The 23,585-nt window shown below is 41.0% G+C and overlaps 1 protein-coding gene across 5 annotated transcripts in view; it reads right to left on the bottom strand.

Moving 5' to 3' along the window:
* Positions 1-23,585, bottom strand: part of fmn2a (formin 2a) — a 54,664-nt gene that overhangs the window by 11,777 nt on the left and 19,302 nt on the right. For 3 of the 5 annotated variants that reach the window (XM_051866854.1, XM_051866853.1, XM_051866856.1), the window contains 7 exons: positions 23,196-23,283; positions 15,404-15,465; positions 11,789-11,880; positions 11,172-11,301; positions 4,771-4,917; positions 3,965-4,024; positions 3,267-3,387 (listed from right to left, as the gene is read on the bottom strand). In XM_051866854.1, the coding sequence (XP_051722814.1) occupies positions 3,267-3,387; positions 3,965-4,024; positions 4,771-4,917; positions 11,172-11,301; positions 11,789-11,880; positions 15,404-15,465; positions 23,196-23,283 (700 nt within the window). Of the gene's footprint in view, positions 1-3,266; positions 3,388-3,964; positions 4,025-4,770; positions 4,918-11,171; positions 11,302-11,788; positions 11,881-14,576; positions 15,262-15,403; positions 15,466-18,691; positions 18,936-23,195; positions 23,284-23,585 lie in introns of those variants that run through there. The other 2 variants (XM_051866857.1, XM_051866855.1) reach the window with 2 other exon arrangements.

The raw sequence follows: 23,585 nt of genomic DNA, 5'->3' as shown, positions 1-23,585 counted from the left end.
GATGGTCATGTCAGGCTTCTGAGTGCGCCCCCTCCAGGGCAGGAGCTCATTACAGCTGCTCCTCCGTGGAGCCCTCAGGAAATCGATTTGTTAACCCCGCCGCCCTCGGCGCTTCGGGACACAACGATTTCTCTTGTGACTCTGGGGGGTTCGCTCTCAGTAGAGAGGCCTGTAGAAAAATTAAATCGGTTGAACCCTGCCGTGGATGCGCTTCAGGGCACCGAACCTGCTCCACTGAATGTGGTAGGGGCTGGCCCCGAGAGGCAGGTCCCTTTTCTATCAGCATGGGAAAATCTAGCCAATGTGTCAAGTTGGGTCACTCGCACTATTGGCAAGGGCTACAGATTTCAGTTCGGGTCTCGCCCACCAAGGGTCAACGGAATTTTGAACACGGTGGTAGGACTCCAAGATGGTGAGAAATAAGATTCTCTGGTCTGATGAGAACAAGATAGAACTTTTTGGCCTTAATTCTAAGCAGTATGTGTGGAGAAAACCAGGCACTGCTCACCACCTGTCCAATACAGTCCCAACAGTGAAGCATGGTGGTGGCAGCATCATGCTGTGGGGGTGTTTTTCAGCTGCAGGGACAGGACGACTGGTTGCAATCGAGGGAAAGATGAATGCGGCCAAGTACAGGGATATCCTGGACGAAAACCTTCTCCAGAGTGAACCTTCTCCTGAGGTTCGCTTTCAGGGGCGTAGCGTACCAATATCGGGTCCTTCCATTTGGCCTAGCGCTCTCTCCTCACACATTCACGAAGTGCATGGATGCAGCTCTAGCATCTCTCAGACTTCAGGGAATTCGGGTGCTCAACTATATAGATGACTGGCTGGTGTTAGCTCAGTCTCAAGAACAGAAGACTGCGTATCCAGGAGTTATATGGGACTCGGTTACAATGCGGGCACAATTGTCTCCCACACGTATCGAGTCGATTCTGGTAATGGTGTCCAGAATCAAGCTAGGCCAATCCATCACTGTAAAACAGTTTCAGAGACTGTTAGGGCTCATGGCAGCAGCGTACAACGTGATACCTTTTGGCCTACCTGTCTCAGGGCCCTGTGTTGGGGGCGTCCTGTCATTGCAAAATAGTCTCGACAGACGCATTCAACACGGGGTGGGGGGCGGTCATGGAAGGCCGCTCTACCCAAGGTCTGTGGAGCGAAAAGCATCTTTCTTGGCACATAAATTGCCAAGAGATGTTAGTGGTTTGGCTAGCCTTAAGGCATTTTCTCCCAGACCTCAGAGGCAACCATGTCCTAGTTCAGACAGACAATACGTCAATGGTTGCCTACATAAATCACCAGGGAGGTCAGAGGTCGCGCCCCTTATGCAAGCTGGCACATCGGATCCTCCTTTGGTCTCAGGGAAAATTGCTCTCTCAGAGCAATGTATATCCCTGGGCATCTGAATGTGGGAGCAGATGTCCTGTCGAGGCAGGAGCTGAGGCCTGGGGAATGGAGACTGCGCCCCGAGACGGTGCAGCTCATTTGGAGGAAGTTCGGACAGGCGCAGGTGGATCTCTTCGTGAGCCAAGAGAACTCGCACTGTCCTCTGTGGTTCTCCCTTGCTCATCCAGCTCCCCTGGGGCTGGACGCTATGGTACAACCGTGGCCGAGGCTGTACGCATTTCCCCCGATCGCTCTGCTCCCGGGAGTTCTAGAGAGAGTTCAGCAGGACGGGGTCAGGCTGCTGCTAGTAGCCCCATGCTGGCCGGCCCAAGTGTGGTTCTCGGATATAATAGCTCGCCTTGACGGTCTCCCATGGGAGATTCCTGTCAGGAGAGATCTCCTGACTCAGGCCAAGGGCTCAATATTTCACCATCGGCCGGAGATGTGAAAACTCTGGGTCTGGCCCCTGAGGGGGACCAGCTCCTGAATGCGGGTCTCTCTGCTGAGGTGGTAGAGACCATACTCAACTCTAGAGCTCCCTCCACGAGGAAATCATATACTCTCAAGTGGAGAGTGTTTTCAGCATGGTGTAGGAGGCATCAACTTGACCCAATTAACTGCCCAGTGGCTTCAGTGCTGGAGTTCCTCCAGGACCGCTTTTCGGCTGGTCTTACACCATCTACTCTGAAGGTGTATGTGGCGGCTATATCTGCCTTCCACACACCTTTAGATCGTGCATCCCTAGAGAGACACCATCTAGTAACTCGTTTCCTCCGTGGAGCTTTGAGGATGAAGCCTACGGCTCAGGTCAGGATTTCTTCCTAGGACCTGACAGTTGTTTTAGACGTGTTATCATTGGCACCCTTCGAGCCCTTGGACACAGCTTCTGATAAATTTGTCACACTTAAGATGACATTTTTGTTGGTTATTACGTCCCTCAAAAGAGTGGGGGACTTACAAGCTCTCTCTGTTGCTCCATCCTGTTTGGAGTTTGCCCCTGGCGGCGTTAAAGCTATCCTGCACCCTAGACCGGGTTATATACCTAAAGTACCCACTAATGTGGCTAGATCCACAGTCCTCCAGGCCTTCCATCCTCCTCTAACATCGGCTGAACGCGCCCTCCAGGTCTATGTCAGAAAGACCTCTCAATGGAGAAAATCGGATCAACTGCTAGTATGCTTCGGGCCCCCAAAGAAGGGCTGCCCGGCTACTAAACCTACCATTAGCACATGGATTGTAGAGGCCATATCTATGGCATATGAGGTGCGCGGTTTGCCTTCACCTCTGCCTCTTAGGGCCCATTCCACACGGAGTATGGAATCGTCCTTTGCATTATGGTCGGGGGCCTCCCTCCAAGATATTTGTGATGCGGAGGGTTGGTCTTCCCCACACACTTTCATAAGGTTCTATAGTTTGGACCTGCCGGAACCCAAATTTTTGAACTGTTGTTTATACATATAGGGACAGTTCACCTGCAGAAACCTTGAGTTGAGTGTTTTAGGCCTGCAAGAACAGGTAATTCCCCTAGGAAAAGTCCTGAAAATGACCCCTCTCTCTCATTTATTTACATGCTGGGGTCTTTAACAAACCACATTTGCAGTATTGATCATTGTGGCAGCCAGCTGGGGGCTCAATAAAAACAGCCATTTGAAAAATCAATGAGCCTTCTAAAGGAGAACACGGGTCATTGCCGCTGATGTATACAAACTAAACATGTCTGTATGTTTTTGTATATGCACACTTGTATGTGAGTTCATGTTTGTCTGTATGTCCATATGTATATGTCCACGTGTTTGCATGTATGTGATCTCATGTATATGCATGGAAGTGTGTGTAAAAGCATATGTGTATTCATTTATTTACTTTGTGCATCTCACCATTCAGATCTTTCCGTAGCTTGCGGAGGTCACGTTGAAAATCCTCAAACTTCATCTGTGATGCCTGAAACAGATCCTGAGGCTCTGGAAGTGGGTACACGCATGTTTCTTTACCTGCATCCTGGCACACAAACAATGGAAAAAAGCAAAATTATACAGATGTTGTGTTTATGAGATCATATTTGTACCATTGGTTGATTTGAAAAATAATTGAATGTGAATACTGTTCAAATAGTTTGGTGTGTAAAGATCATTATGATTCCAAAAACAACGAAAACATCAAACACAACAAATCAATCTCAATAGCACTCCGTCTGTCAGACATCAGAGCCGCTCGCATACACACGCACACATATGTGTTCTCCTTGTTATTTGCTCGAACGCTAGAAGCACTTCAACAACCTGTGGATCATATTTTGTCAATTTGGACACGACCTTGTAATCAAAACATCTGGACCGACTGCTGACGGTATTTACAATACAGCCCTTTTAATCTGCGTCCAAAAAGGGCATCAAGCAATCAAAGGGCTCTGCTTGTTCAGAGCGGCCATTTGTCTATATGGTGAAGGGAAAGAAAGGCAAATCAAAGTGATGAAACCAAAAACAAAGCCACATTTTTGTCTAACATGAAGGGTGATTCTAAAGGACCTGGGGGTCTGTTAGTTGAGCAAATGAAATAAACAGATGGCCAAACCTACCTCATCAAAGTGTCGCAGATAGTAAGCAACTATGTAGGACAGGAGGCTCTGAGAATTATCCTGATGGAGCGAGAGAAGGAGACGAGAGATGGAAATAAACACAGGAGAATAATCATTTTTCATGTTTTGGGATTGTATACACTCATTTAGCTCAAAGCGGTTGTGAATAAGAGGCCAGACCTGGTGGCCTGCAAAAACCCTTGCTCACATGCACATGTGTGCAGACACACAGAACGCATGGGATGTGGGTATACTGCCTTGGCATAATACCATATAGGCTGCTCATTGTGAGTGATACTGCCAAAAAATGTCTGTTTATGACCTAGTCAGTGGGGTCAGGAGACCACCAAACTACTCTATGGGAATTTCCATGCACATTCATACTAGGGCTTATGCTGGCTCTGGGCTGGTCTAGCTGATAGATCTGCACAACCATGATGTTGACCAGCAAAATTTCTACTTAAAGAGAAAAGATTAAAATTCTTTTATCATTAACTCACCCTCATTTCCTTGAAATCTGTATGACTTACTTTCTTCTGTTGAACGCTATGTTTTGAAATATGTTGAAACATATTGCACTGTTTTTTTTGTTTTTTGTTTTTTTTGTCCATCCAATGTTGTTTAAGTGTTTGATTTTCATTATATAGGCAAAAACACACAGAAACATTCTTCTTTTGTGTCCCACAGAATAAAGAAAGTCATATACAGGTTTGAAACGACATGAAGGTGAGTAAGTGATGACAGAATTTTCATGTCGGGGTGAACTATCTATTTAAACTGGTGACAGTGATCTCATTTTTACTCACACTGCTCTTGACATCTTTTAACTTGGGCAGGATGTCAAGGGTAAATCCGTCTGCCTGCCCTCTGCTTCGGTTCCCCCCATTCATAATATTCCCGAATGCTAGAACCAAACCTAGAACCTGCAGGACAGCTTGACCTGATTGTAGAGCCTGTAAATAGAGAAGAGAAAGATGATGAAGCACAGGGACTGAAGAGATGTTTTCTTCATGGCTTTCTATCTGAACTTTCAACTTGAAATATGCTACAGGGTTCCCTTTCGAAAGGGAACTCGCACTGCGTCTTAACGCATTTGAGGAACGCCTCAGCGGGAACCGGTGTCTGAAATGCTATCAAATCACAGCAATCGTATTGGCCGGCGACAGCCTATGACGTCACTACTAGTGCGACCCGAACGCACATAAGGAGCGCCTAGAGAACAAGTCATCCTCTTTCGTCTTTCAGGGACTGTTTTGTTTGAAGCGCTATTCAAAGGTAAGGATGGCTGTTTACAGACGTCTCAGTCAGTGTGCACATTAGGGCTTGACATTAACATTTTTGCTCACCAGCCACTGTGGCTAGTGGTTTTCCAAAGTTACTAGCCACTCAGCATTTTCCCTGGCCACAATTTTGCTGATGGGAAATTACATTTTATATGATTAAAGTTGACTTTGACATGCTTAAATTACTTGATTTTGAGTCATTTTACTTGATTTAAAACCCTTTCCAACTTTCAAATGCAGATTGACCACCCAAATCAAGACTACATGGTATCAGCTGGTATGTACAGGTGGGCAAGGGGTGGGTAGTATGACCATAATATGAGAAATTTTATAAGTTATTTTTGTTAGGCTATATAAAAAGAACAAAGAAGCAAATTAGAAAATTACAAATAGTAAATTTAAAAATATTTTTTTTTTTCAGAGACAGTAGGTTTATTTAACATGTATACATCTATTTAACATCTTTTGTTGTTTGATTAACATTAATGACAGACAGATATTTAATTGGGCTGCTGAATGCATGGACGTAATATACTGACGCATATCCAGTTTTTACCCACCTGTTTACGTCCACTTAAGCCATAACTGACTGTATTCACTCGAGATACTTCACACGATGGACATTTTGACATCTGTGTGTACGTGTATTTAACTATTCAGGTGCAAGGAGAACTTATCGCGAGCGCGACACAGAGAGAGAGCGCACGCGAGAGAGCGCTTCTGTTGTGTGTCATTCAGCGCGATTCCTCCTATCCCGCCTTCACTAAAGCAAGTTAAATGATTAAGAATTGTGATTGAAATGTAATTTTGTGATACGACGAGATTGGCTACCTTTCATTTGGCTGTAGGCTGAAATTATTCAACCCGCCAAAGTGGCTAGTGGGAGTGGCTGTCTTACCCGCCACAGCTGAAATCTACCCGCATTTGGCGGGTTGGCGGGTGTCAATGTCAAGCCCTGGTGCACATCCATGTATAGTTACCTGGTGACACACTTGACTCGTGCGTCTTTGTTATAGCATGCATGCCCAGTGCTTGAGAGTTCTGTCGGCACGGGTTGTGAGCGTTTCCCGCCGAGGAAGCTCAACTCTCGTTTGTCTGTCTCTTCTCGAGGGAAGCAGGACAGGTTTTTGTTATGAGAGTGTTTAGCTGATTTAGGATGTGTCCTCTATATCAGTAAGCCATGCTCTATTTACGTTTGGACAAGTAGCACACGAGTTCGCCTGTATAAGGCTGTTTTGTTGCACTTGAGTGTTTCCCTTTGGCAACCCTAGTTGCGTGTTTCCTTTCTGCTCCTGCGTTTATGTGTTATGAAGCCGGTCCTGTCTGTATATGGCAGGACATACGTGCCCCCCACCCCCCCACCAAACACTGTTAATATCAGGCTTGAGGCTGGGTCGATGATGAGTTTGTTCCATTATTAGGACCCTTCTGTTGGTCCAGCGCAGGGCTTGTTAGTGAGTGCTTCCTTTCAGTCTGCAGCAGTATGGCAGGCCTATTTTACGTTAAGGCCTCCACTTTCTGTCACAGGTTGAGCTTTGTAGGTTGCCTCACCGTTGGTGAGAATTGTTATATTTTTAGTGACCTCAGCTCCCTATGGAAAGGAATGAAGGGGGTGTTTATTCATATTAGGTGCTTTTTATCAGAACAGACCAATGATGGGTTCTGTTCCATTATTATTAACCCTTCTGTTGGTTCGGCATAAGGGCTTGATATTGAGTGCATCCTTTCAGTCTACAGCAGTATGGCAGGCCTCATCTACATTAAGGCCTCCATTTACTGTAGTTACAGGTTGAGCTTTGCAGGTTGCCTTTTCTGGCGTGAGAACCTTTTTACATTTAGTGACCTCAGCTCCCTAAAGAAAGGAATAATAGGGGGCTTTTATTCTTTTTTATCCCAGGCGCTTCACACCAGGCCTGAGGCTGGACCAATGATGCGTTGATTCCATCTTTTTGAACCCGTCTGTGGATCCGGCACAGAGCTTGTTAGTGAGCGCATCCTTTCAGACTGCAGAGTATGGCAGGCCACTTTTACATTTAGGCCTCTGCTCTTTGAAGTCTCAGGTTGAGCTTTTAGGTTACCTCTCCCTCTGTGAGAGCCATTACAAATTTAGTGACCTCAGCTCCCTGTAGAAAGGAATAAGGGGATGTTTATTCCATGTTTTATGTATTGGGGCATTTAAACTGGGGCCCTGAAGCTCCCATTATTAGGGAAGGTTATCGTGGCATCCTTACTATATGCCTCTTTTCTTTGTGGGGTCTTAATAGCGGGCAGCATTAAGAACGAAATATCACCTGTAGTGAATGGCATGGCCTTTCGATCTGAGAGTTGGTTTTCTAGGCCACCGCTCATCTGAGCTTCAGGTAGTTGATATGTCAGGTGTTCGGCCCTCCGGGGTTGAGTGGGCTGGCTTCCTCTCGTCAAAGAGTCATTTTTTGAAGCCACCGCTCTGCTGAGCTCCAGGTAATATCACGATTTGAGGTGTTTGATCTTTGTTAGGCCCCCTTGATACCTTCCCTAGGTTGAGTGAAGCGGTTTCCTGTCACTTAGAGAGTAGAAGGCGATATGCTGAAGCCTCCGCTCCCCCGAGCTCCAGATGACGGTAAGTGTTGGCCCTCTTTGGGCCACCCTTGACATCACCCTGTGATGAGTGAGCTGGCTTCCTCTTGTTTGAGAGTCTCTGTTCGTGGCTGCCGCTCCATTTGAGCTCTAGGTAGTTGAGGTCTTTGACGTTGGCCTACTGCAAGGCCACCTTGACAATCACCCTATGATGAGTATGTTGGCTTCCTCTCATTTAGAGAGCTTTTATTGAAGCCTCTGCTCCACTGAGGTCCAGGTAGTTGATGTCCTCAAGTGATGGACTGTTAAGGCCACCTTGACATTCCCTGTGGTGAGTGTGTTGGTTTCCTCTCACTTGGAGAGTCCTTTTGTTGAAGCCACCGCTCCATTGAGCTCCAGGTGGTTGTTCCCCTGAGTGTTGTGTGAGCAGGCCTCCTTTCTTTAGAGTTGTTAGGCTGAAGTCTCTGCTTCATTGAGCTCCAGGAAGGTCATGAGTGTGTGTGTGCTGGCCCTTCTTTTGGGCCGCCCCAATATCTGGCCTAGGCTTGTACTTAGGAATACATCTTTTCGACAGAGGCGGTTCAGCTGTAGCTTTCCGCTTCCTAGTATGCAGTAGCCCGGAGTAGGCTACTCCTAGGAGAGCCTCTCCAGCTTAACACTGGCAGCTAGTGATCCTAGTACGCCTCCTCTCTTTGTGAGAGCCGTCCCCGGCCGGGGCCCGCCTTCTGCATTAGGCTATTAATGTGCCTTACGGCCTCCTCAATGTATCTAGGTTGAGCTGAAACTCCTCTTGATATTAGAGTATAAGCGATATGCTGAGCTTCAGTTCCCTGGTGGTGTTTCGTTGAAAGCCTCCCCTATGGTTGCCCTTGAGCGTTGTTAGACTTCCTCTCATTTAGAGAGTGGAAAGCACTATGCTGAAGTCTCCGCTCTCTAGAGCTTTGGTAGTAGCTTTGTCTAGTTTGAGCTTGGAGCATCTCTCCTCCAAAAGCTCCTTGATTATTATCAAGTCACGGAGTCGAGTGTTGCAGGCCCATCCTGTGGAATTTCTTCCTGTTGAGCTCAGATGGCCTTTCTCATGTTGGAGCGAGAGTTTTTACTCAGGTTTTTACCTTTGCGCCTTTCTCGGGTTAGTTCACTTCGCTCCCAGAGTACATGGCTTGTGATGGCATTGCGAACGAGTATCCCAAGCCTGCATACCTCTAGTGGCTATCTCTGCTGGAGTTAGATTTGCTACCAAGTAGTTGGCCCTCCTTGGGTCACCTTGAAAGCGATCCTCTGGGTTGAGCTAGGTTCCTGAGTGTCCTACTTCCCTAGAATTGAGCAGACGGTTATCAGGTAGCTCATGCTCCATTGGAGCCTCCCTTATACTAGCCCTGGAGTTCTAGATCTTTACCAAGTAGTTGGCCCTCGAGCAGGCCACCTTGAAGGACCTGGGATCCTCTGGGTCGAGTAGGTCCTTAGCACTTCCAGTTAAGATAGTATTCTGACTCCCTAGAGTTATATCAGAGTGTAGGCTCTTTAGGAGCCTACCTGGTACTTGCATTGAGCTTGGTCAATACTCGTCTCGGTTGAGTCCAGTGGGTACTCCCCTCACATTGAGGTCATTCTTTAGAGTACTGCGCTCCCGAGGTTTGATCAGAAGGTTGAAGGTCTCTTGTGAGACCTCCCTGGGAGGTCAGTATTTAAGGCTGAGAACCTCGCCCCTGAGTTGGTCATTGAGGTTTAAAGGGTTCTTTTCAGTAAGAACTCCCTTGATCGATCAGCTCCTGTTGGAGCTGGAGGTACGTCTCTCTTTAGGGACCCTATTTAGAGTACTCCGCCTCCAGAGTGCTTATTAAGAAGCACTCTGTAGATCCTAGGTTGAGCAGAGTAACTCCCCTCGATTGCAAGGGTTCAAAGTGCTTTGCCGAGTCCTGCTCCCCAGGATGCCCATCTCTACATCCGGTCTGAGTTGGTTACTGCCAGTTTGCAGTCCCTCTTTCTGGACCCCTCCTCTGGAGGCTAGTACTTTAGAGATTCTGTTTTGGTAACAGACAGGTTTCTGGCCAGACTAGGTTACTACTAAGTAGGTACCCTGGTGGCAGTCAGGGTAGACTATGCTCCACTGAGAAGTGACTGGCCGGGGCTCCTTTCGGCTCTCTGGCCACATTCCCTTAAAGGGACCCCTTCTGTTTGAAGTTGTTGGTTCCAACCCTTTGAGCGGCCTTGGTAGGCCTCTAGATGTTTCTGGAGGCCTCTTTGAGGCTTATAGCTTGGGTGGTGGTCGTAGGGAATGCTGTCACTGACAGCCTTTGCGACCCTTAGGAGGAGTGTTTTTTGGCATTTCAGTTGAAATTGTTTTCTGATATTTGTCACAGCCATTCTTTGGCATGCACTCCCCTCAGCATGGCGGCCTGGATATTTCGTTCTCCAAATGCATTAAGACGCAGTGCGAGTTCCCTTTCAAAAGGGAATGTCTCAGGTTACGAATGTAACCATGGTTCCCTGAGAACAGGGAACGAGACACTGCGTCTCCCTGCCATGCCTCGGGGCCGCCTGCTGAACAGTCCCTTCAGACGATAAGTGGATGACTTGTTCTCTAGGTGCTCCTTATGTGTGTTCGGGTGTAATGAGAATATTGGTTGAATCACCTAAACACAACAGTATGATCTTCTTTTAATTTAGTACTTTTAACAATCAGTTCATTCAGTAGCAAACAATGCAATATACAGGTTTCAAATCACCCTTGTTGCTGAAATAATTGCACACACACACACACACACACACACACACACGTTTGTTTTTGTGAATTGTGGGGACATTCCATAGGCGTAATGGTTTTTATAGTGTACAAACCGTATTTTCTATCGCCCTACACTACCCCTACCCCTAAACCTACCCATCACAGGAAACTGCACATTTTTACTTTCTCAAAAAAAAAAAAAAAAAAAAAAAAAAAAAAAAACTCATTCTGTATGATTTATAAGCCTTTTGAAAAATGGGGACATGGGGTAATGTCCTCATAAGTCACCCTCTCCTTGTAATACCTATGTTATACCCATGTCATTATACAAATTTGTGGCCTGATATGTCACAAAAACACACACACACACACATACACACACACACACACACTCACATACATAGAAATCTATAGATGTACCAAATGATTAATTGATTAACCATTAAGATCAGCTGGATTAAATAATAGACAAATGTATTAAACAGAATGAAAAGAGATGCAAATGAAAGTTTGATAGCAGGCAGTTATTGGGAATGAGACATTTATATAGATGAAACACTTATTTTGTGTAGTGAAAAGAATACTTTGTGATTTTGTGTATTGTACTAACACAATTAAAAATATGCTGAAATGTGTCTCTCACCATACAGACTCTTAAAAGTGTTTCTAGTTTTCGCTGAACTGATGTAACACACTCTGTGAAGCTGGACTGGAAGAGAATACAGAAGACCCGTTCTGAGAACTGAGGAACCTCTGACAACTGCAGCAGAAACCTGACAGAGACAGACACGCAAAAAGAGAGGGAGGCAAATGAATGACATTAGGAGAATAAGACAGACAGACAGACAGACAGACAGATAGATAGATAGATAGATAGATAGATGTAAAATCACTATAATAAAGTTTAACTTAATAAAATTTCTGAATATCACTTAGCCTACTTGATTGTTTGTTGATCATACCAAAATAAATGCCTTAAAATCCAACAGTTAATTTTCTCTAAAATTACAGTTATATTTAATTTTTTTTTTCACTAAAATAAATTAGTATTTGACTAACAAATTAGTTACTCAGATCTACTTTTTTTTTTTTTTTACTTACAATTACTCAATTCATAAGGTATATGGAATTGATTTCACTGCTATAAAATTTACTGAATATTTTAAGTGTAAATTTTTTTCTTCAAACAAATTGAGTAAATCATAGTTTTTAGATAAATAGATATTAATTAGATATAGATAAATAGACATTAATACATACTGTTCAGGCTTGTCCAGTGGTTTTGCATTTTCTTTATCTTTTGAAGACCTGATATGTTTCTCAATCTGATTCATCTCTTCTTTCTGAGCTCTCTGTGAGGTTGACAAAAGAATAGAATGAAAGTACAGTGAGAGAGGGAAAATGTGATTTCAAGATGGGAAAATACTTCTAATAGAACATTTCATAATAATAGTGATATAAACGTTAATGAGGGAAAACAATGCTCTCTGGAGTGTGTGTATGTGTGTGTTGCTTTGTGACTTTTGATTAAGCACCCAACATACAAAGTGTAATCCACACTTCAGAAAAGGCATGAGAGAGAGGAAAGAGGGGATATTCTCTCTCTCTTTCTCTTTCTCTCTCTCTCTCTCTCTCTGTCTGTCTGTGTCTGTGTCTGTGTGTGTGTGTGTGTGTGTGTGTGTGTGTGTGTGTGTGTGTGTGCGCGTGTGTGCGTATGAGTGAGAGAGGGGATGTTCTGTGGTTTTGGTTGAAGGAGTCAGAGACAGCGTGGAGTCTCGCACACTAAAGAGAAACAACCTCAACATTTAAACTCAACAACACCGCCTCAAGCTACAGCGGGAACGGGTGGGTGGGTTGGAGGAAAAACAGAGGGATGGAAGGAAAGATAGTTTTCAACAGAAAGTTACTACACAATTCTACACACACACATACCTTCATTATTATTTGTTAATGCTACACTATGTGACTTTCGGCCATCTAGTGGTTACAAATAAAAACGCATATGTCTTGTGGAAGAACATTGTTTTGGTTGTGCTTTGGCTCTGCGTGGATACATGTGGTTATCTATCTGTCTATCTATCTATCTATTTATGTCTATCTGTCTGTCTATCTATCTGTCTGTCTGTCTGTCTATCAATCTATCTGTCTGTCTGTGTCTGTCTATCTATCTATCTATCTATCTATCTATCTATCTATCTATCTATCTATCTATCTATCTATCTATCTATCGGTCTGTCTGTCTGTCTGTCTGTCTGCCTATCTAGTATATAGATAGATAGATAGACAGTTAACTTGTACACTGAAATGTTTATTGTGATAAATGATGAAATGGGTGCATATTAAACTCAAGTGTATGTATATATATATATATATATATACACACACACAGTATCTCACAGAAGTGAGTACACCCCTCACATTTTTGTAAATATTTTTATATCTTTTCATGTGACAACACTTAAGAAATGACACTTTGCTACAATGTAAAGTAGTGAGTGTACAGCTTGTATAACAGTGTAAATTTGCTGTCCACTCAAAATAACTCAACATACAGCCATTAATGTCTAAACCGCTGGCCACAAAAGTGAGTACACCCCTAAGTGAAAATGTCCAAATTGGGCCCAAAGTGTCAATATTTTGTGTGGCCACCATTATTTTCCAGCACTGCCTTAACCCTCTTGGGCATGGAGTTCACCAGAGCTTCACAGGTTGCCACTGGAGTCCTCTTCCACTCCTCCATGACAACATCACAGAGCTGGTGGATGTTAGAGACCTTGAGCTCCTCCACCTTCCGTTTGAGGATGCTCCACAGATGCTAGTCCATCACCCTTACCCTCAGCTTCTTTAGCAAGGCAGTGGTCATCTTGGTGTGTTTGGGGTCGTTATCATGCTGGAGTACTGCCCTGCGGCCCAGTCTCCGAAGGGAGGGGATCATGCTCTGCTTCAGTACAGTACATGTTTGCATTCATGGTTCCCTCAATGAACTGTAGCTCCCCAGTGCCGGCAGCACTCATGCAGCCCCAGACCATGACACTCTCACCACCATGCTTGACTGTAGGCAAAACACACTTGTCTTTGTACTCCTCACCTGGTTGCCGCCACACACGCTTGACACCATCTGAACCAAATAAGTTTATCTTGGTCAGACCACAGGACATGGTTCCAGTAATCCATGTCCCTAGTCTGCTTGTCTTCAGCAAACCGTTTGCGGGCTTTCTTGTACATCATCTTTAGAAGAGGCTTCCTTCTGGGACGACAGCCATGCAGACCAATTTGATGCAGTGTGCGGTGTATGGTCTGAGCACTGATAGGCTGACCCCCCACCCCTTCAACCTCTGCAGCAATGCTGGCAGCACTCATACGCCTATTTCCTAAACACAACCTCTGGATATGACGCTGAGCAAGTGCATTCAACTCCTTTGGTCGACCATGGCGAGGCCTGTTCTGAGTGGAACCTGTCCTGTTAAACCGCTGTATGGTCTTGGCCACTGTGCTGCAGCTCAGTTTCAGGGTCTTGGCAATCTTCTTATTTCCTACGCCATCTTTATGTAGAGCAACAATTCTTTTTTCCAGATCCTCAGAGAGTTCTTTGCCATGAGGTGCCACATTGAACTTCCAGTGACCAGTATAAGAGACTGGTCACTGACTTTAACACACCTGCTTCCCATTCACACCTGAGACCTTGTAACACTAATGAGTCACATGACACCGGGGAGAGAAAATGGCTAATTGGGCCCAATTTGGACATTTTCACTTAGGGGTGTACTCACTTTTGTGGCCAGCGATTTAGACATTAATGGTTGTGTGTTGAGTTATTTTGAGGGGACAGCAAATTTACAAGCTGTACACTCACGTCTTTACAGTGACATTTCTTCAGTGTTGTCACATGAAAAGATATAATAAAATATTTACAAAAATGTGAGGGGTGTACTCACTTCTGTGAGATACTATATAAGTATATGTATATATATATATATATATATATATATATATATATATATATATATACACACATATACATACACACATACACTTGAGTTTAATATGCACCCATTTCATTTGACAAGCATATGTTTCATGCATGTCCTTGTATTGTTCAATTGGTCAAGGTTGATATGGGATTTAGAAAGGATAATTAGTAATTAAAGTAATGCAATACTTTTTAGAGAGAGCACACAGAAAACATGTAAAGGACCTCTTGTGTTGACAGCAAGATTTATGACTGTTGCTGCAATGCACATGGCAAATCATGGTGTGCAAACTCATCAGCACCCACACACACTTAAACAATAAAAGAAAAGTATTTGGTAGCAGCCAATCATCTAAGAGCGATTCATGGATATTCCAAGAAAGAGGTTTGATTTATTCCACCACGTCAAATTGACGTAATTGCAACTGCCAATAAGTTACATAAGCTGCAAATCTTTTTTATTCAATATTTTTTTCTGAGTTTTTGAACTATCCTTTTTTCATTCTTTGAGAGGGAAAACCTCATCCTCTCCATTTGTCTTCCTGTCTGTCGTCAGATCCATGTCTGCATCTCTGTCGTTATACAGCCGTTACTCTCTCTCTTTCCTCAGACAGTGACACGCACCCTGGCTCCATGGTAAACCTTACTCATTCCAGCGGTGTTTGTGGCCTGCATGTTTGTTTTGGTATTTAACACACATTTCCGTGGCTCTCTTTTGGAGTGGACCGCGTCAAGGCAGAGCTCCAAGATCTCAGGGTATATCCTGTCCAGTTATGAGAGGTTTAAGAGTTTAATGATATGATAAATGATCGCTTATGGAATTCATACTACTGTATATAAGGATTGCCAGGATTCATCACATCTGTTTATCTGGACTGTTGCGTCCTGTCATGTTGTGGGCTTACATTTTCATAGAGTGCCTGGAGCGTCTCCAGATCCACCACTGTGCAGTCCATGTTCAAGATGGCTGTCAGAGAGAGAAAGAGAGATGAAAAATGAGAGAATCCATCTCTGATTGATCCAATCAAGAATAAAGATGTATTCAAATGATTTTTCAGGCATAGAGGAACACTATAGGGAATACTGATCCTCAACTGTCTAGGAATTTAAATTAATTTATTTTCCAAAGAACTAAAATGCTAAAATACATTTTTTTTTCTTCCAAAAATACCAAAATAAAATACACACTTTCATAAATCCCGAACCATAATATGTCCATAAAACAAAATAATAAGTTCCACAATTTATAAACAATTAATTTAATATTTAATATATAAAATAATATATTAATTTACTTAATTTAATCTAATTATTTTTTATTATTTAATATATTTATATTAAATTAATTAATACTTTTATTTAGCAAGGATGGATTAAATGTATGAAAAGTGACAGTGAAGACATTTAAGTTACAAAAGATTTCCATTTTAAATAAATGCTACTATACTAATGTCACAATTGTGTGTAATGGAGAGGCACAGGCACGGACTTCAACATAACAACAGGGTTTTAATCATAGAAGAAAGGTTACAACACCACATACGATAAACAATATAACCGACAAGGGAGTGCAGTGAGTGAGAGCATTATAAAGGAGAGATGATGAGGTGATCCAGGTGTGGGGAATCCGTGATGGAGTGCTGATTGGGAAGTGCGTGCAGGTGAGAGACGAGGAGGATGATGGGAGTTGGAGTCCGGAACAGAGGGGAACTGTGACAACTAAACTATCTGAAAATTAAAAACTCTGACTTTAACCCTGGGCATGGTCGATTATATAATTTAACAATCAAAATGTGTTTACTCAGCATCAAACATTCATTTTCCAAAGTTGTTTTTACATAATAAAAGCATCTGAATCTCTAGCAGGGCTGTTATTGAGCTGGCTTGACTGAACACTTTTTGTCTGTGCTAAACAGAGCTATTATGGGCTAACTTTTGTGTGTTCAGTCATTTGGGGAATTGAGAAATTGATCATTGGCGCGTTCCAGAAACCACACAAGAAAGAATAACAAAAACATCCATATCTGGCCAATGCTCAGACGTATAAAATGGAGACAGACAGCAAAGCATTACTCCTGTTATGGGAGAAAGATATCAAAGAGAACAACTGCAGCCTTAGAAGAAATGGGGAGAGGAAACACATGACAGAGGGAGAGAGAGAGACAAGAAAGAGAGTGAAAAAAGTACGCAAAATCCATGACTCAGTAGTTTAACCTGTCATCAACCTGACAACAATATCCCACCAGATCTACACCCCAATCACCACATACACAAACAACAACAGCGTAATCCCCACACCCCCACAACAAAGTCTCCAAACAAAGAATTTGTCTCTTGAAGTCCAGGGATGTGGTCTGTGCTTTCCCAAAACACTGATGCAGAAGTTTAGTGTGGTGGTCTTGCTTTAATCTGAAGAAGATATGCTTTTGAAAGCTTTCTAATGTTTTTTAGCCCCCCATATTTTAAGGTGTCGTTTACATTGAATTATTTGACTTCGTATGTAACAGACATGTAACAGACATACACAATAAACAATTATTTTCATGATTTGTTATCACAACATTTTTTCTTTTGTCAAATCAACTTCAATAATTAATGTGGTTCAGATAACAATATTTTGAGTTTCTGTTGATTAAACCAATCACCTTCATTGTATTAACTCAAATTTTTTTATTTCAATGAACTCATTTTTTTAGGCAACCAGGTAACTTACTTTAAGTTATTATTATTATTATTATTATTATATAAATATAAATATATTAAATATTATGCACTGCACAACAAGTGTGAGTCACAGAAGGTACAAACAAATCATCCGGAGGGGGTTGGCGTCACACAAAAATAATAATAAAATGTATTATTATTACTAAAATTATTAGTATTTATTCACTATAGTTTAAAAAAAAAGGGTAATAAAATGAGACAAGATTTCAGAGTTAAACTGTGTCAGAAAAACATAATCTTAATTATGTCAGATAACATGGTCAGGTCAAAGTGTCAATTTTTGGTCCCAAATTTGTATCAATTTTACTGGTAGTCCACTGTATGAAGAATTTTTGGGTATAATATGTCACAGTTTACTTTATTTTGCTATCCTCACTTACATAAATGAACTATAGTGTCCTGCATCCACTAGTAAAAATTATAAAAAAATTATATCTAGTGTCTGAATAATTTTTGGTTTGACTGTATAATATAATAAATATATTAAATAATATGTGCTGCAGAACAAGTGAGTCACTGAAGGTACAAACAAATTGAACTGAGGGGGTCGGCATCACACAAATAATAATACAATTAATACAATTATAATTACTAAAATTATTATTATTATAAAACAGAGATTTGTTTTAAAGTAAGATGTGTTTATTTGTTTGTCAATATAAAATTAAAATCAATAATTATATTATTATTGTTCACAACAACAACAACAACAACAATAATAATTATTATTATTATTAAATATGATAAGATATAATATAACAAATATATTAATAGTTAGCACTGCAGAACAGGTGAGTGTGATATACAAATCATCCGGAGGGGGTTGGCGTCACACTCAATAATAATAATATTAATAATAATACTAATAATACTATCTTGGCCCATTCAGAGGGACTTTTATTTGGATATAAACAGAAAGGCTCTGTGGAAATTATAATAGGAGTATCTATGAAAAAATTCTCACATTTCAGAAACTATAAACGCAATTATACGTTTTACACCACAATGACTATAATCACCTGAAATTCATGCACTTTTACTGATATATAGCTCATCACTTAGCTGAAGCTTTTATTCAAATAACACCTATTACATGAGGAATCCCCCTTGAGCAACCTTGGATTAAATGCCTTGTTTAAGTGAACAATGCTAGCTCAGGTTTGAACCTCTAGATATGCTACACTACAATCAATTCTGTTCTTGTTACATATTTCATTGGCCAAACATTTAAAGTAGCACTTTGCAGGTTTACAAAGTTCAGTTTGTGCCAAACTTCCATAATAACTATCTTCCAAACGTACACAACCAGAAAAAGAAAATATACAACAAATGCTACCATGTTTGCAATTCTTCAGCTGTACGAACACATACCACCATCTCTCTCTAAACACTACTAACTATAAAACGGTTCAATGTTTGGCTAACAAAGAGAAGAGAAGGAAGGATTTTATATAAGGACATGATCATACACATATGTTTCCTCGTTGCTTTCTTTGTGATCGCTGCCATGATTCAGAATGTTTCCACAAAACAATGTCCTGTGACAGCTCAGAAGACCCAAACAGACGGCACTGCAGAACAAGTGTGTTTGAGTCACTAAAGAAACATAACAAACAAATGGTCTTGAGGGGGTCGGCGTCACACGTTGAGGAATCCAATCTTACACACGCATAAACACAGAGCTGACTTGTGAAACTATGAGACTGTTATGGGTAGAAATCAAAGGCTTGTCACCAAGTGTGTTGTTGCAAGAGCTGCCTGTGTTCTAGTCAGTCATGCAGGAGTGTTTTTCAGCTCGTGAAGGGCTCAAACATGAGATCTTATGAAAACCAGCTGAGGGAAACAAGAAAGTTGACACAAAGGGAGCGATTCAGTGAAAATCCACAGAGGAGTTACACCAGATTAGGTTTAGGTTCCCTAATAACAAGTCATAATCTTGAGAAGAGTTTTTTAATGTTGTTAGTATATGACTGATAATTGTATAATGAAAGAAAAGAGAGACAGACGGTTAACATTTCTTCTACTGACTGTAAAAAAATGCCTCATAACTTTGCGTGAACCTTTAAACTCTGCAATTAAACCAACTCATGACATTCTTTCCTATTTCCTCAAAGGGCCTGATCCAGGTCAGTGTGGTGAAGCGTGATGTTGAGGAATGTATTGATTCTGGGTAAATAGCACTGTTAGAGAAACTGTTTGTTTCTATTTGGTGGTTTACTCTGGCCAAACATGCTGGCCCCTGCATTGGGCGGAATTGCAGCGAGACCCAATGAGACTCGACCAGTGCTGAATTGTGGGTACTGAGCTGCATAATAGATGGGGACTGTGCCCATAAATTCTCAAAGAGCCAGTAAAAATTTCTTCAAATACCGCCTGTTTAAAGGATGTGTGCTTATGTATGCGTGTGTAAAATATTAGGTATCCGTTCACATAATGTGATGTGGTTTTTAAAACTGCATCCAGCCTTGCTGATTCATTAAAATGAAGAAAGAAAAATAGAATTTAACAAAGGATTGTTGTTACAGTGGATTAGACTGGAGGGAAATTATGCATGGAAAAATGTTACTGAAAGAAAACAGAATTCAGATTGTCTGCCGCCTGTTAACCAGTGAATGATGAAAAATACACATTAAGACTATGTTGCTGAAGAATACACTATTGATCTACCCAGGACTAAAAAGTAACCAAACATGGATACATTTTTGCACCGATTCCAAAATCAAAGAAGAATCGACCGTTGCATCTATCCAAACAACAGTGGCGCTCCGGAATAAACCAGTGACTCAGAATGAATGGTTTAAGTAAAGAATTCATTGCTCAAAAAGACTAGTTTTGCAGTGTGTTCCAATGAATCGATTGGGTGAATGGCTTAATGATTCACTCATAAAGTCTGTTATTTGTCACCACCATACTGTCATATGGATGTAACCTGCACAAAGATTGGTAACACTTTACTTGAAGGGGTGTGCATAAGACTGACATGACCCCTTCATAATCATGACATGACACATGTCATGAATATGAAGGAGGTTTTATGCATGTTTATGACAACTGTCATTAAGTGTCATTCGCTCAATTATGTCAGTTTTAATGCAAAGATGACATCGTTTGAGATGTCTGTGTAATGACAACTTGACATAAACCAATACATCATAACATATCAGTGTCTTTGTCATGACAACTTGACATTACCAAGACAACATAACCTGTCATAAACATGACATAGCAAATTAATTATCAAACTTAAGAAACTACTTAGCTTTATGGGTTAACATTACATTACATTATTTTGGTAACACTTTAGTATAGGGAACACATATAAACTATTAACTATGACTTTTCCCTCAATAAACTCCTAATTTACTGCTTATTAATAGTTAATTGTTAAGTTTAGGTATTGGGTAGGATTAAGAATGTAGAATAAGGTCATGCAGAATAAAGCATTAACATGTGCTTAATAAGTACTAATAAATAGCCAATATTCTAGTAATATGCATGCCAATAGTAATAAGCAACTAGTTAAAAGACCCTAAAATAAAGTGTTACCATTATTTTATAACAGTGAAATTGTCTATTATCTGACCTTCTGTTGGAAGAAACTTAAAAAAAAAAAAAAAAAAAAAAAAAAAACATTATTAAATGAAAACTATTCATGACACTGTTATAAAATTATTTGACAGAGTATTAACACTTAATGACATTTTAATGACAGGTTCAATTTGTACCATGGAAAAAAAGTGGTCAGAAAAATATTCATGACTATTATAATGGCCTCATGACAGCCAATGTCAAAACAAATCACATGACAGTTTAATGTAATGTTAACCCATAAAGCTAAATAATGTCAAGTTGTCATGACAAAGACATCTCAAACAATGTCATCTTTGCATTAAAAATGATATAATTGAGCAAATGACATTTAATGACAGTTGTCATAAACATGCATAAAACCTCATTCATATTCATGACGTGTCATGTCATGATTATGAAGGTGTCATGTCAGTCTTATGCACACCCCTTCAAGTAAAGTGTTACCCAAATATTTACTAAAAATATAATATAATATAATATAATATAATATAATATAATATTAAACAGTTAGTTCCTGTCCTTGATTCTGATTGGTCAATAACTGTGTTTTATTCACGATAAAACATGGCTATGACCGCTTCACTCAACGGTTCTGTGTATCACTACACAACACCCTTAGCAACCACTCTTAGCAACGTAAAATGTATGTTCTCAATTAATATTGTTCATTGAAGCTTACTGTATTATGTAGAAGAGTATTGTGAGAAAGAGATTGAGTTTATTGCCTGCATTCAGATTTAGCATTTTCCTTCAGGTCAGTCCTATGTCAATAATAAAAAATCTGTTTAAATGTCCGATGTATTATCTTGACCCCTAGTCATTTGTCTGTTGCGTCTTGTTCTGTGTCCACGACAATTCAGTCTTTTCAATGTAAAAGTCTTCACTCCTGACTGACTCACTCATAAAGTCAATCTTTGCCGCCATCTAATGGTGTTATAATGTAACTTCTGTTGCTGTTCATGGTCAGGGACTATTTTTTCTGGCGGAAGGAAGGCTTTAGTTAAAGTTTACTTCATGAAAGTTGCATTAATACATATTTTTGGCTTTAATATTTGTATTGTGTGGTAACCATTTTATAAAAGCAATAAGGTACTCGATGCTAGTGCTGTATGGTGAATAAGTCACTTATTCACGATACAGCACAGCCTCTCGTACCTTATTGCTTACATATCATATAATAATTATATTTGCTTTTCATGGTTAAGCTTAATTAATTTCAATCCAAAGAAGAAAAGCTCAGGTATATCTGGATGAGAAAAGGACAAAAGTGTAGACAATTTGAAGATATATGTGTGAAATAATCAACCTTTCTGAAACATTTTCCTACTTTTACTAATTAATTGTCTCAGTGTTTGGCCTTTTCCCTATGTATTCTATTTCAGTGACTCCTTCACCTCATAAAAATCCACAATCAAGAGTTTTGGATAGCTCTGGGCGCTTCCAGACAGGACTAACATTCCCGAACATGTGATGAGAAGAAATGGCATTATTTCCTTTATAGTACATTCAAGGGGATGAATGAGCAGATAGAGTGATGACAGCAATAAGAGGGATAGAGAGAGACAAATTAGACAGAAAAAGACCCCAGAGACAGATTCGGAAATATCTTCAGCAGAGAAATAGGACATTGAGGGTTTATGCAAAACAGATTAAAACTGTAACTACAGTAAAAGAATAGAACAGAATGAGAAAGATGATGCGACTCTAATCATCACGTTCATTAAGATCTACAGTATCAACCTACTCTTGAACCCTGAGATGCAACCAACCCCTCTCTCTCCAGCTTTCAAACACAATCAGTAACTGTATAAACAGCACAGAACAATGAGTCTTAATTGGCTGTGACATCATATTTCCCCCCTTAGAGAGGTCACATGCTGGCAGGAGGCTGAACACAATCTGGGGTGGATTTGCTACAAACACACACACACACACACACACACACACACACACACACACACACACACACACACACACAAACAAACATGTTTTTCAAAAACATGACACTAGCAAGTAGTTAACAGGAAAACAAGTGTGTGCACACACACATTAAAAATGGGCATACTTCATGAGTTCACACTTTACTAATCAAAACGTATGCGTATTTGGCGTGCTGTATGAGGAGAGGCCTCCGAGCTCGAAATTTTGGTCCGAACCCAGGGTACTCCCCCCGTTTCTCTGGTTAGGATAGTAACCAGGCAAAGCATGAGTAGATGGGGTGTTTGAGGGATGCGAAAATCTCTCAAGGGACGTAGGTGAGTCAACTATGTATATAAACAGGCCATATCTCTTGCTGATTGGTTAGGCAATTTGAAAGTGCTCCTCCCAAACTTTGTTAATAAACATCATTAAGTGTAAAGAACACTTCTGTGGGTTGCTCACCATTCTGGATATCTTTCATATCTAAATGAAGACTGGACATTAAAATCCCCACCGCCTGAGAACGTTTGTTACTCAGCAGCTTGACAACCTGAGAGAGAGACAGAGACAGAGACAGAGAGAGGGTATTATTTCATTACTGTAGTAAAACATCAGCCACTTTATACTATAAAAAAGATCCCATGGTTATTTAAAAGCAAAACTTTGAATATTGTCAGAGACAAATATATTGTACATAAACACAGTATTTCATCTGGCTGCCCTCATAAATATAATTGCACAGAGAGGTACTTTAACCTAAAAAGGAAGCCAAAAACAAAGCCAAAGTATGAGTATTTATGACTATTTCCTCATATGGCATTATGGAGAAGTCTCCTCTCATTCTTTCATGCA

The sequence above is a fragment of the Ctenopharyngodon idella genome, chromosome 17, assembly GCF_019924925.1.
Source record: "Ctenopharyngodon idella isolate HZGC_01 chromosome 17, HZGC01, whole genome shotgun sequence".
Taxonomy (NCBI): domain Eukaryota; kingdom Metazoa; phylum Chordata; class Actinopteri; order Cypriniformes; family Xenocyprididae; genus Ctenopharyngodon; species Ctenopharyngodon idella.
This window is presented reverse-complemented; position numbering and strand designations above follow the sequence as displayed.